This window comes from Leptidea sinapis, chromosome 12 (assembly GCF_905404315.1).
Source record: "Leptidea sinapis chromosome 12, ilLepSina1.1, whole genome shotgun sequence".
Taxonomy (NCBI): Eukaryota; Metazoa; Arthropoda; class Insecta; order Lepidoptera; family Pieridae; genus Leptidea; species Leptidea sinapis.
The window spans coordinates 6,014,967-6,035,968 of NC_066276.1; the positions used below are offsets into that span (position 1 = coordinate 6,014,967).

A 21,002-nucleotide genomic window follows, 5' to 3' on the forward strand; every position below is an offset into this window, starting at 1 on the left:
CCGTAAGGTTTCACGTCTGTATATGTTGAATAGTAGGTACTATATGTATATATAATATGTTCATTTATTGCGCTATCGTACACAAAACTGTCAATTTATTATTTTACACTAGCTGATCAGCAAACGTTGCTTTGCCATATAAATATATATGTAAACCTTCCTTGAGCTTCAACGAATCTATTACAAAAGATTTCATTGAGATCGGTCGAATAGTTTGGGAGTTATTAGGGAACATACAAACATACATTCTCTTTTATATATATAGACTAGCTGACCCGACAGACGTTGTTCTGTTCATAATAAAAAAAAAACTCCTGTGGGTGGAATTTCGTAAAATCCGTTCTTAGCTGACCTCTACTCGGTGAAATGAATATTTCTACCAAATTTCAAGTCTTTAGCTCTAATGGTTCCAGAGATATCGTGATGAGTGACTATATACGTGGAAATCTCTTATATATATATATATATAATAATAAAAATATTGACACACTTTTTACACAAATTATCTTGCCCCAAGTTAAGCATATATAGCCTGTGTTATGGGTTACAAGACAATGATATATTTAATACAATATACTTACTTTAACATACATAAATAAATTTAAACATCCATGAATCGGAAACAAACATCCATATTCATCATATAAATGCTTGCACCTACCGGGATTCGAGCCCGGGACCTCTAGCTTAGTAGGTAGGATCGCTAACCACTCGGCTATACAGGTCGTCAATATATATATAGATTAAAAAAGTTTTATCTCTCTGAAACATCAACTTTAATCCATAATTTCAACGACTGGTCACGTGTCAAGAAGTTGTCACTTCAAAAATTAAGCTCAAATATAACCTTTATCTAATTCTGTGTCCAAATGTGTGCAATATGACAAGATTATCGACCGAGAAAGCGTTACAAACAAACAAACATAAAACAATGTGTATGTAAAACCTATACAGTAAAATAATTGAAATACAAAATGTATATCTTGAAACACAACTAAACAGAGATATATATCTCAAAATATAAAACGTTTTGCAAGTCCAGTTATTCTTAGGGCATGTCGTAACAACAGTGCTCCTAATATCTCAACAATGGCCGTTGCAAGGCCTCAGAAACAATACTGTTTTGAATGGCTGAGCTAAACAGTTATTCGTAAACAATATGAGTTAGGCCCTGTATCCACCGAAGCGGAGAGGAGATGGTAGCTGTGCTTATAACAACACTTTCGGGTGTGCGCACACGCATCTCAGCTCTGCCGCGCCGCACAGTATTCTATAGACAAATGAGACATGTCCTCTCCTATCCGCCTGATCCATTTCCACCGAAGCTATGCGGAGAGATGTGGAAATAACGAAATCTGATTGGTTATCAAAATACATATCCTCCTCTCCGCTTTGGTGGATACCGAACCTTACGGTAGGTACAGATAGGCAACAGTGACAACAAGTTGTACTGGGTAATTATTTAGTAAACTACTTATAAGATATTCTTTGTAATTAATGACGGCGACATTTTAACAAGACTTGGCAAATCTACAAAAATACAACGAGAACGGGTATACGGTTTTGTGCTATCTGTATCCACTATTAACAGTGTTTGGTTTTTATCTATGTTTCTAAGGTTTTGATGAATAAACCGGTTCAGACTGGTATTTTCTATCGTCAAGTTATTTGTCAGAGCGGTTCGTATAGATTTGGACACCAGTGGGCAGTGGGAAGCTCCTTTGCACCGGATGCCTGCTAGATTATGGATACCACAGCGGCGCCTATTTTTGCCGTGAAGCAGAAATGTGTAAGCATTACTGTGTTTCGGTCTGAAGGGCGCCGTAGCTAGTGAAATTACTGGACAAATGAGACTTAACATCTTATGTCTCAAGGTGACGAGCGCAGTTGTAGTGCCGCTCAGAATTTTTGAGTTGTTTTAAGAATCCTGAGCGGACTGCATTGTAATGGGCAGGGCGTATCAATTACTATCAGCTGAACCTCCTGCTCGTCCCTCATTTTAATAAAAAAAAAACTACATAGAGAACGGGTATACGGTTCCTACATTTATCCACTATTTAACAGTGTTTGATTTTTATGTATGTTTCTAAGGTTTTGATGAATAAACCAGTTTAGACTGGTATTTTCCACCGCGTTATTTGTCAAAGCGGTTCTATAGATTGTTTTTTCGGTTTCCGAGTCTTGGCAGACTTGAACAGAAATCTCTGACTAAACCTTGAACATCAATATTTAAAACTAATTTGTTGTAACTCTCAGTTCATGTTTTATTTGTGAAATCATTTTGACAACAAAATACACGGGACGAAACGTATTTTTTATAAAGTCACGACCCACGACGATAACTAATTCCATATATTTTACAAATATTATGACATTTACGTATTGTGTGGGTTGTTACGATCAGAACTATATCAATGTCATATTATGCGGTTAACAAGTCCGTTTTATATATCAATATTAATTGTTATGCAATGTTCTATTTTCCATGACCCAAATCCCAGATAACATATAATAAGATAGTCAAAGTCAAAGTCAAATAAACTTTATTCAATGAGCCTTAAACGCTTTTGAATCGTCACTACAAATATATCTTTTAAATTACTGAATTTACCATATTATGTTCGTAAAAAGTTGAGCTCGTGAGAAGAACATATAAGAAACTCAACGGCCACTATTTTCAATCAAATTGAATTTTACAATAGCTGTAATATACATAACAAATTAGTAATGTGCTGCATCCAATATATGAGTATTTAAATAATATAAATTATTTCATAAAAAGTAATAAAGAATTAATTGTATAAATATAAATTATTGTATATTGAATGCATCAACCTTTAGAGCTTGAACTCATTGTTTGTGTAAGGATGCTTCGTGAACATGATGGTCGTGATTACTGTCACAATTAGTAATTGAATCCAACAAATAAATGATTGATAAGTCACATTACATAGTTCAGGCCAATATTCAGGAACAAACTCCCTAAATAAGTCAACTCTTATCTATTTATTTAGTGATAGAACCCACCGTATGTGTTGCCCTGGCTCTTTCTCCAGGATGTCGTATAAAGAAAACAAATACAGGACAACAATGTCGAACTTCTTTCTATAAATTGCGATTTAACAAAGGACTTACAGTGCGATGATCAAATAAAAGAATTTGCAGCACAAAAATGCAGAAAGGTTGCTTTATAATTTATATAACATAACCATTCATAACCTGTCAATTTATTTTGCCATTAATAATGTTTTAATAAATAAATGAAATATTTTGTTTTCCTATTTTCTTCCTGTACTTAACATATATTATACCTACATCACTATAGAAAACAGTTTTTTGGCAAAATGACAATTGATTGAGTAATTAGGTAGGGCCCCTAAGCAGCATTAGCCCAGGGCCCCACAAATTCAAGATCCGCCCCTGGTCCTGTGTGATTGATACTTAGATTAAGGATTGGTCTCCGCTGCACTTCAACTATATACCGCACTATGTAAGAACAATAGCTTTTTTATTACGGCAACTATTAGATACTTGTGTGCGTGGCATCTTGACACTCGATGGCATCTTTCAAATTTTGTAACATACGCTTCGTGTTATTTTTCATTGAAATTAATAATATTAAAAATACTTACTCATGATATGTGATACCAGTTTCTTTCTTATTTCTTGTAGTATTACTTTTACAAAGTTTTACTACGCAACTAGGCATTTTAGTTTTAATTTCAGAATACAGCTTAACAGAACATATGACACGTCAACGTCACACATTGTTCGAGACTGGCTCGAGTCTGCCCACTTTGGGCCAAGTATTAGTTGCCGCACTTTGCGACTACGCCTGCTGTATCTAGTTGGGGTATAAATATATCCTTGTCTTGCAACCCATAGCACAATCTTATGCCTATTTAGGCAAGATAATTTGTGTCATGAGTGTTTCAATCGGATATTGAAAGCTGTTCTCGTTCCTGTTGTCAGATTAGATCGAATTAATAAGTTATAACCTTTGCGCGGCCTTAGAAACAGATTGCTACCTACAAATTTCCGCCTCACGTTACGAATTCAACTTAAGGCGCGGCCATACCTCAATATCCACAAAACTTGGTTTCTTAGAGAGTCGATTACAACATAACGCAATGAAAATATTTCGACGCAAAAAATACATTGTACAAAGAAGAACTTAAAGAAAATTTGGAACCGAATAGAATATTTATATATAATTTGAAATATCCAATAAAAAATTTGGAAGTTACTTCCCGAAAATAAATTTTGGAGTCAATAATCTTCGAATTTCCAGCTATAACAACATTCTTTTTTTAAAGAATTTAATACAATAAGTACTTTTCTAAAACTTCAACCGAACAATTTTTCAATTTAATACGTAAGTTTTGAATAAACCAATGAAAATCAGTAAAATAAATGCCCATTTGCAGCTTAGCCACATGATCAACACAAATAATGTAGGGTTGGTTGTAGCGTTTACAATCCTAGTCAGTCCGCGCCTTAAATCAATTTTGTATTTTTTCTTCTAAGTAGTATCTATTCTACATCCATAGAGGGAATGGAATGCCAAGATATTTACATCTTACTAGCCGGTTCTAATATTACATAATATTTATAAATAACACCTACTACGTCTAAATGATAATGCTCAAGGATATTGGGCTAATGTATATTTTATTATGTTAATTATATATGTTATATGTTACGGTGTCATTAATAATCCCCATATACACTGTGTCATTAATAATCCCCATATACACTTTATTTGAATAAGCTTTGTAATTGTCATCATCATAATGATATACTGAAAATCTTATTCGTTAACCACTACTTATATTAGGTATAACATTTGATAAATAAAAAGCTAAACACATGCTCACACACACACACACACACACACACACACATAAACATACACATACTCACACAAACACACAACACACGCCCTAAATTATATATAAAATAGTTTTTGTGTTAATTATTCGTTGCATAACTTCCATTGTAAGACCTTAAAATATGTTGATGTTTGTTATTTGACAATTTACATTGCACAGCTGGGAAGAGACTGACCCCCATGTCACGGACTGTCCTAGTTTGGGGGTCGAGGGTAATTTTAAGTAAATTTTATTTTTTTTGCAACTAATAAAGATTTATTATTATTATTATTATAATGATATAACTTCATCGTAACAATACCCCTATAAAAAGAAATGAAGAGACGGGGAAGACGTTCCCGGGTGCTACGTTAAACGTTTAGTAATGTCACTATACCTAACCCACGGACTAGTAAAAAATAAGGACTCCGTGTCGCTTTACATAACAGTGTAGCACCAAAACAAGCCGATTAACGTGTAAATACATAGCCCCACGCACACACTTACACTACTACAGGCCGATAGGCGGCCATTATGAGAATTGTCATCGTCTGTGACAGATCAGTTTGCGTCTCAATAAAATTTTAAAAATGCCGTCGTGCGTTGTGAAAAAACTGTAAAAACAATACTATATAAGTATTTGTGGCCATATATGATTATTTAAGGGAGAAAAAATTGTGTAACTAGTATCCCCCGTAACCGCACACACACTAGCATAACGGTGCTTCACTTGCTAATATCACGGCGCGGAGTCCTTCTTTTTTTACTCGTCCGTGACCTAACCAAACTCTATGACCAAAACAACGAGACAGAGGAGCGGACAGCGGGCGTGGAATGGTTTTGTAATATATTTTTCATGTGTCAAAAGTACGCAGTGTCGCAGTGAATAAAAACGTTAATTTTTCAGCAGGATTTTTGAGCTCTTATCTGATAACCCTGCCGTGATAGTATGTTCTCCTCTTCCATGAACATAAACACTGTATACTACGTCAACGTACGGTCAGAGGAAGCGTCCAGTGGGAAGCTCCTTTGCACAGGAAGCCGGCTAGATTATGGGTACCACAGCGGCGCCTATTTCTGCCGTGAAGCAGTAATGTACATGTGTGTTTCGACCTGAAGGGCGCCGTAGCCAGTGAAATTACTGGGCAAATGAGACTTAACATATTATGTCTCAAGGTGACGAACGCAATTGTAGTGCCGCTCAGAATTTATGGGTTTTTCAAAGAATCCTGAGCGGCACTGCATTCTAATGGGTAGAGCGTATCAATAACCATCAGCTGAACGTCCTGCTCGTCTCGTCCCTTACTTTCATTATAAAAAAAGGTCCTAACTTATTTACTTAAAATTTTGATTAAATACACCTACAAAATGCATTCGATACTATAACGTTGAAAGCTGGAACATAATACAACAACAATATCAAATTATATAATTTGCGGGTAGATAAAAATAATATTAATAACGTTTATGAATTCTTTGTTTACCCGCTTGTGTTGGTAATTTAGGTGCCATATTGTATACAGTGTTTATCGATTAAAACGACACTATTAACGCAGTTTTAAGCTCTGTTCGAAAGTAATCGCAATAGAATTGTGTATTTTGTGAAACAGTTGAAAATAAATAAAAGTAATGTATCAATGTTATGTGTTTTATCGTATCGAATATTTGTTTGCGGTTTGTGTTATCTTTATCGTCACTGTGATTAGTGAGTAACTAACGAATGAGAATGTATAATATGTTGCAGAGAAATGATAAAAACAGTGATTTGGTCAAATCTTGGAGGATGTTAATATAACAATACGGTTTTATCATTTCTCTAAACAAATCTAGTGATTTGATCAAATGCCAGGGTTGGTTCCGTGAAATGACAAAAAGTATTTTCTTTGGTATTTATAAGGTTTATTTGGTAAGACTTAGACATAATTTGGTAAGAATTTAGTATAGTGTCGCAGGTGGAGGGGGGTGAGAGGGGAAAGGGAGGGAGGAAGACTCTCATGAAAAGGTCTCTTGAAAATCAAATTAATGTAACCTTACCTCAAAACAGATAAAAGTTTCTCTAAAGGCCAAGTAGAAGCGGTTTTGTGGATAGAACTGAATAATATAAAAATCCCGATACAAACATAGTTTTAGATCGTTGAAAGGCGAAAATTTTAAGTTGTATGAATTTTTCATAGTAAAATAAAAATAAAATGTCAAAAAAATTAATAATGTATATGTAAATGTATACCCTTATCATTTCATACATATCGGTTCAGCCGTTTCGGAGTAGTTTGGTAACAAACACCGGGGCACGATAATTTTATATATTAGATTAAGATTACCCATCGTAGGTTAAAAGAATATTTATTTATTTAAAGGAGCTATACTACATATCAATCTCAATGTGTATGATCCTACCTACATTAATGCACATACCAACGGGCTTACGATCTTCATATTAAGTATAATTTTAATGTAAAGTTATACCGCGATTCTCTTGTTTATCAAGATAATAGATTGGTTATTAAAAACATTGCAATAATTAAAATTAACATAAGCATGCAATGACCTGTATATCTGTAATAGGTTTATTATTATTGTAACAGTAGTGATTATTAAAAATATTATACATTTTTAAATGGTAAACACAAGATAATACCATTTTTTCAACGCTCAAGCTACCTTACTGTAATAAACTGTTCAATCACATTGATATATTAGGTATTTTCTTGGTCAGTTTTTTATAAAAACGAAAGAAGTTAACAATATCTATGTCAGAGAAACAACTTACATTTAATAAAAACCCCAACGCGATTGTATTGAAGCCATAACAGAGTAACGAAACTTTTGTTTTTTTTCCAGGCTAGATCTGAGTCGATGGCGTCGGTGTACTCCGGAGCTGGTGAGGGCATGAGAGGTAGCGTGACTGTGAGGGGAGAGGTTCAGTTCTCGCTGCTGTACAACTACCGCCTGGGGGCGCTGGAGGTCGGGGTCAAGAGGTGTCGCGATCTGGCGCCCGTCGATGTCAAGAGGAATCGGTCTGATCCTTATGTTAAGGTACGGGAACTTCTTCCAACTTCTTCATTGGTATAATAACTTTGTTACATTTTTTAAAATACCACTAATTAATTTTTAACTCTCAAGAATTTGGAAACTAACCCTGATGCTCCCAGTGGGAGGCTCCTTTGAGCTGGATGCCGGCTATATTATAGGTACCACAACGGCGTCTATTTCTGCCGTGAAGCAGTAATGTGTAAGCATTATTGTGTTTCGGTCTGAAGGGCGCAGGTGCAGTGCAATTACTGGGCAAAAGAGACTTAACATCTTATGTCTCAAAGGCGCAATTATAGCGCTGCTCAGAATTTTTGGCTTTTTCAACAATCCTGAGCAGCACTACATTGTAATGGGCAGGGCGTAACAATTACCATAAGCTGAACGTCCTGTTCGTCTCAGCCCTTATCGTCATTAAAAAATTTTTATTAAATTAGTTTATCCCAAAAATTTGTTACGTGGAAATAGGTAAAAATATTCACGGGCTATCCACAACTGGACGTCTAATGTTGCGTTAAAACTCTGGGTAATCAAGCCATTGTAAGCCCAGTTGGTTAATTTTAAACACAACCTTTGAATATCTTAACAAGTATGTGCTAGGGTTCCTAAGGACTTTCACCGTAGGAGCGTCGAATAAACTTACATAAAATGAATTCAGAAAACCGAATCACATACGGTAAGTGTCGGGCGGGAATCAAACCGGCGACTTTCCTATGAAAGGCAACGGCACTTGCCTATCCACCGACACTCTTAATTTGGAGACAATGAGTATATTATACTAATGTAATTATTACGCCTGCGGTATAATCGTTATTGGTAAAGGAGCCTAGTAAGTTGATGTATGGAAAATGGAACTTATTATAGTATTTAGTGCATTATATATTGATAATTTAAAGTATACAGTTGAGTTAAATCTTCTAATTTAATTATTGTAACATATTATGTTATAATTATAATTTTATTCAAATACCGGATCCACATATAAAGAACAGTCATGGCAAAAGGAAGCTAACGTACGTAAGAGAAAGAGTATGTGTGTTCAGTCCACCGAAGGCGAGCGAAGGAGAAGGGAGTATGATGAGAATATGATAGATATATAAAGTTAACTAGGATTTGTATGTTGATAAGCGCCATCTAGTGAAAGTAGTGGAAAACATCATAGCGTTCTTTAGATGCCATACAAATCGTACTAATAGGTAAATCTCACACTTGGCACTGAGGCGGCGGAGTATCAAAATAAAAACAGCTATTATATTTAAAATCGTAAATTCCAGGTGTACTTGTTACCAGACAAGTCCAAGACTGGCAAGAGGAAGACCAAAGTGAAGAAGAACACCCTGAACCCCGTGTTCGAGGAGTCGCTGAGCTTCACGCAGCCACTGGGGGCGCTGTCGTCGCGCACTCTGTGGCTCAGCGTGTGGCACGCCGACATGTTCGGACGTAACGACTTCCTGGGGGAGGTGGCGCTACCACTGGCCGATGTCGTGTTCGACGACCCCGCGCCCACGTGGTACAAGCTGCACGAACGGGTGAGTTCCGCACGATTCTAATCTTAAGAGTATTACATGCTAAACAATTTTTCACGTCGCTGAAAAAAATACATTACTATAAATCAAATGAATTAATATAATTACGATAAAAATAAGAAGAAACGGCCAGGCCAAGATTGCCAGTAAGAGAGCTTGTGTATTTTATTAAAAAGAGTGCAAAAAAGAATGCTGGGAAAGTTTTTTGCGCAGTTTCTTCTCTTTCATAGCGCCATTGATTGTTTTCGATGCGGTGGTAGTGTTTGAACTGACATCAAAAATAATTCTAAAGGAAACAATTTTGAAAATAAATGTCTTGAAAGATTATAAATGCCTTTTATGCCTTTATGTATGAATGTGTAAATGTGTCATTATCAAATAAGTGTGTCAGGGGAAGAATGTCTGGAACATTGTTTTTTATACATAAGAGGAGGCAAACTGTCATAAGGTTCACGGGATGGTGAGTGGACATCCGCAACAACAGGTGTTAAGAGATGCGTTGCCAACCTTTAAAGTATGCTCTTTTCTTGAAGGTCCTTAAGTCGTATAGGTTCAGGAAAATAGCAGCTGGTAATTGATTCCACAAAGTGGCTGTGCCAAGCAATAAATTTCTTGCAAAATGCACGGTTGTGGTATGCCAGACATCAACGTGATGAGGGTGGTACTTTGCACGTAATGTCCGGTGATGTTTTTGGAATTCGGCCGCTGGAATCAACCCGAACAGCTCCTCTGAGCACTCCCCATGATAAATGTGGTAGAAGATGGAGAGAGAACAAACATCTCTACGTAACACCAAATAATCAAGCAGACGGGAGATAACTTGATAGTCAATGATTCCAGCCACACGTTGTATGCGTTCAAATGGAAGTAGCTGGTACTGGGGAGCACCCGCCCAGAGATGAGAACAGTACTCCATGAGAGGCCGCATTTGCGCCTTATAGAGCTGCAGGCGGTGGCTTATAGTGAAGTACTGTCTCGCCTTATTGAGTACACCAAGCTTTTTAGAGGCTAGCTTGGCCTTCTCTACCAAGTAACCACGAAACTGAACGTCGCTCCATATATCGACACCAAGTCCGACGATACAGGGTGTGGCAGTTAGAGAAGTGATCTCGAACACATGCGTAATGGACTGCATTGTACAAGCTTTATATAGGTAGGTGATACAAGTAGATAAATAAATTGTAATTTGAATATTTGTATTTGGCAGACTGAACAATTCGACGAACAACAAGGTACAAGAGGCGACATCATAATTGGACTCAAGTTTGAGCTGCAAGAAGGAAGTTCTAACAGAGGAAAGGGAACTCTCCACGTTCTCGTGAAGGAGGCCAAGAATCTCGTCGCAACCAAACCCAACGGTCTCGCTGACGTCTTCTGTAAGAGGTAAACAACTGTACCAAATTTTCTATTCACTAATCCGCTGAAGGTTTTATCATTTGACATTACAAGACAAATATAATTAGATAATTTTAGCTTAAAATATTATTTAATTTTAGCTAGGTATACTGATTGTAATAAGAATCTGAAACATAAAATGATTTAAATTTAGACCAATCAGATTTGATAATTCGAAATTAAGATATTCATAGTAAAACATAGTGCTGGAAGTCTTTATTAGATTTGTCATGGTCGCCACTGTAGGATCTTCAAAATAATTATTTCGTAATTCATTAATGCTGACCTTAGATTAAGGATTGGTCTCCGCTGCGCTCCAACTAAATACCGCAGGGTTAGTCGTAAAGTGCGGCAACTAATACTAAGCCCAAGTGGGCGCACTCAAGCCGGTCTTGAACAATGTGTGAAGTTGACGTGCCACATGTTCTGTTAAACTTTGCGACTAATTGAATCTAAAATAACGGGTTGGGTAGTAAAACTTTGTAAAAATAAAACTACAAGGAATAAGAAAGACACTGGTATCACATATGAGTAGATATTTTGTATTTTATTAATTTAAAAGTAAAATATGTTACAAAATTTTAAAGATGCCATTGAGTGTCAAGGTGCCATGCACACAAGCATCTAATAGTTGCCGTAATAAAAATGCTATTGTTCTTATGTAGTGCGGTATCTAGTTGGACCGCAACGGAGACCAATCCTTAAAATAAGATAATAGGTATTTTTTATCAACTGCAACGTGATACGAGATTTATTAACTTGTTTTAAACCCAAAAATTGAAAAAGAAAATATTTAAATAATAACAATATACTTAATTTGTGATTAAGTATATATACACACATATTTTAATAATTATTTTGTTACAAATTTGAATTTTATTTTATTTATTTACCATGTATTTTATTTTTGCTTAGCCGCTTACAAAAGAGGATTGGTACCATAAGGAACAATATGTACGTAAGAAATATGATTGATAGTTGCTATCTCTGTTCTAAGTCTTAATTATTCTGGGTTCTCTCAAGTCTTTCTCGGTGTTAGTCTTCTGTGTCTAACTCACAAACGACACTGCGTCTCATTTCTCTTAATTATTCTCCGTATGACATTGACCTGTATAAATACCACTGGACAAGCTGTTCCATATGTTTGACAGCAATTTTGTTGTATCTATTTGAAGCGCCACTCGCGAGCGTCCAGAGAACTAATATTGACGTATAATACAAATGGCTGCGAGAGAAGCGTACAGTACTCTGAAGTATTTTTGCATTTTACATTAATTTCTTTCGTTTTCTGTGTTATTTATACTTCAGGAATCAACGTAATAAAGTACACAGTTTTTATTGTAAATAGTTTACAACCATCTAACGATGTTTGTTTAGTTGAGCTTCGACATCACTAGTTTTAGTACCGCAGAATATCGCTATGGCCAAAAGCGCCAAAATGGCGAATATCAAACAGGCACAAAAGCACTTTGACAGCCGCCAGTCCAGTTCTAAATAGTAGAGGCCTTATATGCTTTGTCCTATGTGACACAGGCTATGTCTTCTATGAGGGTGGCGAATTAATGATGTTGATGACCACATTACTAGTACAATTACGGAGCGACAACTATATCGCTCGGTTTTTCCTTCAAGAAGGACGTACCAGTGAACTTATACTGTGATCTAATTATTTTCTCATAACGTCGACTACCGTCAATCCTAACTCGTTGTAAAAAAGTTTTCAGCGACAAATTGAGTATTTTTTTGTGAATACGACAGTTTATGCCTAATTAATGGTATATATTTAAATACTAGCTGACCCGAAAGACGTTGTTCTGTACATAATAAATAAAATATTGTTTTATATGAATTTGTCAATAATATTTCATAAGATCAAGAATTATTTCATAAAATATTATTACTTACTGCTGTTATTATAATGAAATTGTTTCACAGCAGAACTTTCATACCGTTAGTCAATAAATACGCTCATAGAAAATATGTCCATACAAAACAAATATTGGAAATAAAAATAATTATGGGTTATAAAAATAACTATCCTATCTCTCAAGTAAGACTAAACTTCACTCCATAAAGCAATCCCCATTTAAATCCGTTCATTAGTTTAGGAGTTCACTTGAAAGACAAATCAGGACACTGGATTTATATATATTAAGAATTTTTGGTGCCTTTTAGCCATTGAAAATTTCTACATGTCGAATCAATAAAAAATGTTGTTTGTTGACATTTCACATACCAACGTATTTGAAATAGATTGCCGCATTTACAACCAATGATATTTAAAAGAATAGATAGGTTACGTAGACAACATTCGATGTTTGAAAATGATACACTAACGCACACATGAATAATTTAACATTGCAATAGCACACTACATTACAATTACACGTCAAAGAAGGATAGTAAATGCAATTATCGCAAGCGAAAAAGACATAACTCTAATTTGCTAATTGATTCCTATTTGTATAGAAAAAATACAGTTAATTCATCAGATATGATTTTTTACCGTACACCGTGATTTATGCCTAAATTACGATTCATTCATGAGTTCATGTAGTAAAAGCTATAAAGTAGTAAAAGTGCATTGAAATTAGATACTTAGATAATGTGTCATTGATTTTATTAAATTAAATTTAATATTGATTATAATATATAGCCACATTGATGATATCAATTATTTATGCATAAAAAAATAAAAAAACATACAGATACCAAAACAAAACCCAAAGGTATCTACAATTTTTACAATTTTACTAACGACGCGACGGCTCCCAAAAAGTTTTAAGATTACAATTATTATTTATTGTATCTTATAGAGAAAATGATCAATTGATTCTTATGCAGTTAGCAAGGGATATACTGAAAGGGAGTGTTACTGAAAAAACACCTACGTAAACAAATAGCACTCACTGTCAACATCCGCTACCTACCCTAAAACTTGGTTTAATTGTTTGATAGTTCAGCTACCTATATACGCAATTGTTTATTATAAATTATTACATTTCGTATTACATTCACTGCAACAACGAATTTTTTACATGATTTCCTAAAATATTCTACCTCGATCATCCCGTAACAGACAGCATCAATATTTTGTCATTTCTGTACGTTAATCTATGATCGGCTTGACGGCGTTCGGCGTTGTCATGGCGACATATTTATTTTGTTAGATAAATAATGAAATCAAATAAAATGTTATAATTCATAATTTCTTAACTGTGGTATGTAATTCTATGATTTTTTTTTTACTTTCGTAATTAGTGCATCTTCCCATAACACAAGACGGTTTTATTTTAATGTTGTACCTATATCAAATTGTAAACAATTCTGTCAACAACAAACGCGTGTGTACCGTTTTCGTATCGAGAGAGCGACTACGACCAAAGGAACCAATTGACTTCATTTAGGCGATTGATTTTCGGCGCGCTAGTGACATATCTACCTCTTTTAATACTATAATATCATTGTTTACAACTAGACTTGTTGTCATAGGTATTTTTTTATGTAACATCCAACCCAAAAACTAAAAGTTAGAGGCGTTTGACATAATACCTACAGACACAGCACGGTAGCACTTCATTTTCATATCTATATTCTGTGCTGAATGTTGAATGGTCGTTTAAATTATACATTTAAATTTTATCTGTACAATACAATTATGTTTGTAGATATCTATTTTCTAAAAGGGTTTTTATATATACACCACTTTATACTATGAGCACATTTATTTATCGCACCATTATAATATAATCTACAGAAATATGAATCACTTTTGTACATAATAATAGTTTATGTAAATAGCATCTTTATGTTATCATGTTTGTAAAATTAATATTTAAATCTAATAACTTAAATGTTATGTTCGACTGATTCTAACCAAAATTATAATGTTTCAATATTTTAGTTACAATTTCTATATCATGTTATATAACACTATTTTGATAGGATGTACCTACCTACATCGCTTGAGTAAAGACGGGTACTCATTAGCGAGCTGTAACCGTTACCGTTGCATGCACTGTAACCAAAAACATGATATTTACGTGGTTTGCTAACCTGCTGCGACCGCTACGCGTGCGGTTTGCAGCGAGCCGACTTTTACAACGTACTCATTTCTGAACCTGTAACGTTATTTGAATTTGAATTTGACTCGCGCATACAAAGTGCTCTCGTGGACGTCAAGAGGAGAGGTTGTTAATAGCCGCTGCGTGCTAGCTAATTCGAGTATTTGTCATGACTCATGACGATAAATACAGAGGATAAATGTCTCTCACCGATACACGCCTACATGGATCATAGTGTACTATGGAAACCTAAGGATAAAGATTATAACAAAAACAAAGTAGATGTTCTTCCTGTACACACTAGATCCTTTCTGTTTGGTTACAGCTCGCAAAATGAGTCTTCTTCTTAGTCGGACACTCTTGTCAGAGTGGTCGTCTTTGGGCTGACGAGATATACGGTGGGGTATTCGGTGGGTCGATATCCTTTCTGAGGGTAGCTCTCCTGGCGATGTGCTCCCATTCCTGACGGTTAGAGGCGTTTCGAGTACACTGGACCATGGTGGGCTCAGTAGCCTTTGTGATGGCGTCTATCCAGCGGGTTGGCGATCGATCTCGTGCTCTCTTGCCTTCCACCTGGCCCTGAACTATCAGTCTCTCCATTGAGTTCTCATTTCTAGAGACGGCGACGTCGTGAGCCTAAACTGTAACAAGCGTAAACACTAGTGTATCACGCATGCTACGGTTACAGCTCGCTAATGAGTTCCCGGCTTATCGAAACAATAGATGTTACAGACTGCTTTTATATTTGCAAAAGTAGTTAAGGCCCCGGCAATAATCTTGAGCAGTTAGTCAACCGTAATGTCGCATCCATTAATGTTGCATTATTTTGATACAAACGCTCGCGCCGGTTACAATAACAGTGACGCTATTTAAATTCGTTCCGTGTAATATAATCTTTTTACTGGATCAAATTGAGCAGTCATATGATTGTCACAGTTTCTAGCATATTCCAAAATGTGCTGAACATTTAGAACATCATCAAGAATATATTGAGAAGCAACAGTCAAGATGTTTATTTCTTCAAATATTTCTCTTAATGATTCTTTAGGATCTAGGTTATACATAGCGCGAATAGCCCTGTTCTGCAGCACAAATATGGTATTTATATCGGCTGTACTGCCCCATAACAATATACCATAGGACATAATACTATGGAAATAACTAAAGTATACTAGTCGCGCCGTCTCTATGTCAGTTAATTTTCTAATTTTTTTAACCGCATCTGCTGCAGAACTAATCCTATTCGCCAATCCTTCAATATGGGGTCCGCGTTGCAATTCGGAATTAAAAGTAGTACCAAGAAATATAGTAGATTACACCGGTTTTACCAACTCTCCGTTTAATAAAATATTCGCATCTATACTTTTATAATTCTCTCAATATTCATAATTTGAGATATTACATAGGCACATATACCCCTTAACTATATTGGTATCAATAAGTATTTTTTTTTCCACCTCGATGAAAAGCTGTTTTAGCGAACTTTTCATCCAGGTGGGAAAAAAATCGTATACGCATGTGAGATAAGTAGGATGTTGCCACCAGAATGACCTACTTTTCTCCCTAGGTGCGTAATACACTATTATATTATACTATTCGTGTATCATACAAACAATTTTATCTTTTATGTACATACGTAAAAAATAGTAAACTCATGAAAACCTTAAACATAATTTCCATATTATATGACGTGTGTTATGATACTTTAGCTACCTGCTTCCTGAGCGCGGTCGTCTGGCCAAACAGAAGACGAGCGTCGTGCGGAGGACGCTCAGTCCTCGGTGGGAGCACACGTTCACGTACCGCGGCCTCACTATGCAGGAGCTGGCCACTAGAGCGCTCGAGCTGAGCCTGTGGGACCGGGACCGGCTGGCGTCCAACGACTTTATGGGAGCCGTGCGACTGTCTCTCGGAACAGGTAATGTGTACGACGACTAAACAGATGGATGAATCTTTGAGTGTTCTTTATTTCGGAATACAGGTAACTCAACTCAGTTGCCAAAAAACCGAAGTAATGGAGCTTGTAGTGAAAGTCTTCAGAGATCGTTATATTATATTTCTTAGATGACAATATTCTCTTAATAAATGTAATTGTGTTAACACCAGTGGGAGGCTCCTTAGCACAGGATGCCGGCTAGATTATGGGTACCACAACGGCGCTTATCTCTGCTGTGAAGCAGTAATGTGTAGATAATAATCATTATTGTGTTTCTATCGGAAGGGCGCTGTAGCTAGTGAAATTACTGCGCAAATGACACTTAATATCGTATATCTCAAGATGACGAGCGCAATTGTAGTGCCGCTCAGAATTTTTGGTTTTCTCAAGAATCTTGAGCGGCACTGCATTGTAATCGGCAGGGCATATCAATTACCATCAGCTGAACGTCCTGCTTGTCTCTTCCGTTACTGTCATAAAAAAAAACTTCAGAAAGTCAGAAACGCGTCCATGTCATTAAAACTAACCTATAGGTACTTAATTATGTACATAAATATGGTGTATTTATAAACAGAATAGTTTTAGGTACTTTTTTACTTTTAACGTTTAAAAAAATTTCACCTTTACGGTAGGTACATGCATACATTATTGTATTATATAATATTGTGTATCTATTGTTTTAGGTACATACATGGGCGCGAACGTAAACTGGATGGACAGTATTGGTAAAGAAGTATCTCTATGGCAGACTATGATGCAGCGTCCCAATTTCTGGGTTGAGGGATCACTGCCACTAAGGCCTCAACTGAACAACTAACATTATCTCAGTGATATTTATAATCATACAAGATACATTTAAACTTTAATTATATTTCAAGACGATATTGCTGAAGCCATAAACAGCTCGTTAGCTCATAAGCTATATTTATAAATATTCTTGTTACTCCTTATTAAAATAGGTAGCAATTGTGCTGCATATTTACCGAAGGCCAATTACCAATTCTTATCAATACCAAATAGACAATTGAAATGACAAGATCTGACACAAAAAATTCTAATGACCATACAAATGCTATTTTAGTAATATCGCGAATGAGTGTCAAAATATAACCGTATATTATATAAGTTCTCTGTGTTCTGTTTCTATTCTTTGTATAAATTTATATTCTAATTCTTAATGTGTGATCTTATCATCTACAACGAAAATCTTGTACATTATGACTGACAAAACATATTGTCAATTGGGGCCAAGTTAAATAATTATATTTTTATAAGTATTAAAATTTTTACACTAAGTACTTAATTATATCTTTCTACTAGTAAAATACTCTTCTATGTAGTGATGATACATAGTGTTATGTTTAGATGTGCCAATCTAATAAACTATTGAGACATCCTGATGTAAATAAATACATTCCAATTGAATAAAAATTATGTTTTTAATTTCTAGTTGATAAGAAGTAACATTAACGCATTTAATGACTACTGTACAAATTAATGTTTTTACAAGTTGTATGGATCTGCTCATAATATAATTAGAATGTATAATATATAATTCCACCTTAGATCTAAGTGTACTGAATTATTACTGCAAAATAACGTCCATAGTATTAAATAAACTACTTAAACGTCTATTTAAATATAGCTTCGTTTTATAAATAATTATTTTTAATAATTAATGTTAAAGATTTTGAATAAATATTTCCACATAATTTAAAGTTTAATTTCACTGTCCCTATGATTACTAAATTAGTCCTAAAGTAAAATAATGGGCAGTGTTGGCTGGATGTCTGACTTCTCACGTAAGCACCTAATGAATCGTATTTGTGGCACATTACCTAACATGACTAACAAAAGTGATAGCCTAAGCACATGATCTGATTTGGTCCGTCCAAACCATCAGACGCGGTTCAGCTGATGATAAGTTATACGCCCTGGCCATTACAATGTAGTGCTCAGGATTCTTGAAAAGTTCAAAATTCTGAGCGGCATCGCTATTGCGCTCGTCAAGTTGAGACTTTTTGACATTATAAGTCACGATATAATTGCTTTTTGCTTAAACGCTTCAAACATATCTGTTGGCTACGAATTAGATCGGCTAGGAGCCGAGTACCGACTTACGTAGTAGCTACGGACATAAGATGTTAAGTCGCATTAGACATAGACTTTAGTCTAATATTAGACTTAACTTAATGAGATTAAGTATCGAGTGCGCTCCAAACAAACATTTCGTCGACACCCCTCTGGAGGCCATACAGGGCCTGTCGGCGCTTGCGGTAATGTATCCACATTTCATTAATTTGTAAGGATATTTGTTGAAAAATTAAATACTTTTAATAATTTTAATACATAATAAGGAGAGGGGGGGAGGTTTGAACCAAAGCCTTGCTATAATTTATAAAGCAAGAATAAAAACGATATTTATATTTATTTACTACACATTATCGCATAATATAACATAGTATTTAGCCCCTACACTAGGCATAGCCTGTTCTGTAGGCAACCAATTTACATTGTATGGTCATAGAGTGCACTGTGAGTGTGTGTGTGTGTGTGTGTGTGTGTGTGTGTGTGTGTGTGTGTGTGTGTGTGTGTGTGTGAGAATGGGCTAAATGTACTTACAAATGTTGTATTTAGTGTTGGTATAAGAATGGAATGAAATTTAGGTTTTCGTCCATCACAACTTCTAAGTATTTTATATGAGTTTTACTTATACTAATGCAAGAGCAAGGGCCAGATAGAGTAACAGGACATGTGTTGACTTTAATACCAAAAGTGTGGCAAGGGTATGAAGTGTTTGTTTTATGAAAACAGATAAACTGTGTTTTAGTGAGAAGTTATTTTGTAGCCAAGTTGCAATATTCCTCCTATCCCAGTTTTTCCCGCAAAACAGAAGAGATGTATCATTGGCATAGCAAATGACGTCAGAACTACATACTTTAGTTCTGATATCATTTATATACATAATAAATAACGTAAGGTCTAAGATACTTCCTTGAGAGAAGCCAAAATCTAATGTACTTTTGTTTTTCTTTTTTTTTGATCAAGTATAACACACTGATTTTGACACATTAAATAGCTTTTGAACTAGTTCAGGCAATTACCTCGAATATCTACGAGCTCGCGTTTTCGTAAAAGTATAGGAACACAGACTGTATCAAAAGCTTGGCGAGGTCTAGAAATACACCGATACATACTTGCTACATATCAAGTTGCGAAGAAACAATTTTAGTTACAAATTCCTCGCGTTTTTGTTGTTTTTTTAGTGCGAAACCCGAATTGATTTATTAATTTATTATATATATTTTTTTACTTCATATCTGCGCTCTATTGCCTTTGGCGATTTTTTCAAACTGTAAAGTGGAAAAAGAAACAATATGGTAACTATAATGTACAAATAACGTCATGGTAAAATAAATAATCTCCGTTGGATTTTTGGATTCAAGTCAGAATGTACATAGTTCCTTGTGGCCGAAAGATAAAGATTTGGATACATTTCTTAATATCACCTTCGCATATAATATTTATAACCATATTATTACTAGCTGACCCGGCAAACGTTGTTTTGCCATTTAAATTATTTTTAGAGTTAGACCGTTTCTTGGGCATTGCAACATTACTTTGTTTTTCTAAAATTAACGTAGAATAAGTTACTCCTTATTATATCAGCTACTTGCCACTAAAAGTCCCGTCAAAATCGATCCAGCCATTTCAGAGATTAGCCGGAACAAAAATCGTGAATAGTGTTATTTTGGTGTATGTACCGTATATATTCATATACATGCAGTAAAAAAGGGTTATTTCAATATTACAAACAGACACTCCAATTTTATTTATATGTATGTATGTATAAATTATTATACGGCATTATAAGAGTTATATACAAACTTAAAAAGTTTATCAACAAATATGGTACAATACAAAGTATTATTATGCTCTTAAGGCGATACTTTTAAGGCACTAAATCTATAGAACTCTAGTGTGTTGAACTTAGTGCCTTAAAAAACAATGTCACGTAAATTGATTATTGAAATGTAAGAATATCTGAATACTTATTGCTAAATTTGAATAGGGTAAAATAGAAGGCAGTGAATATTTTAAAAAATATATTAAAAGTTATCAAAATGGTTTGATTTACAGTGTGACACATAGATTAATTTATTTAAGTGTTACAGTTCAC

General features: G+C 35.1%; 1 protein-coding gene across 5 annotated transcripts in view; it reads left to right on the forward strand.

The window, feature by feature from the left end:
• Window positions 1-18,534, forward strand: part of LOC126967134 (synaptotagmin-like protein 4) — a 160,506-nt gene extending 141,972 nt beyond the window's left edge. For all 5 annotated transcript variants that reach the window (XM_050811559.1, XM_050811560.1, XM_050811561.1 and 2 more), the window contains 5 exons: window positions 7,713-7,907; window positions 9,176-9,430; window positions 10,635-10,810; window positions 16,596-16,804; window positions 17,506-18,534. In XM_050811559.1, coding sequence (XP_050667516.1) covers window positions 7,713-7,907; window positions 9,176-9,430; window positions 10,635-10,810; window positions 16,596-16,804; window positions 17,506-17,639 — 969 coding nt within the window. In that variant the 3' untranslated portion in view covers window positions 17,640-18,534. The remainder of the gene's footprint in view (window positions 1-7,712; window positions 7,908-9,175; window positions 9,431-10,634; window positions 10,811-16,595; window positions 16,805-17,505) is intronic.
• The last annotated feature ends 2,468 nt before the right edge of the window (window positions 18,535-21,002 follow it).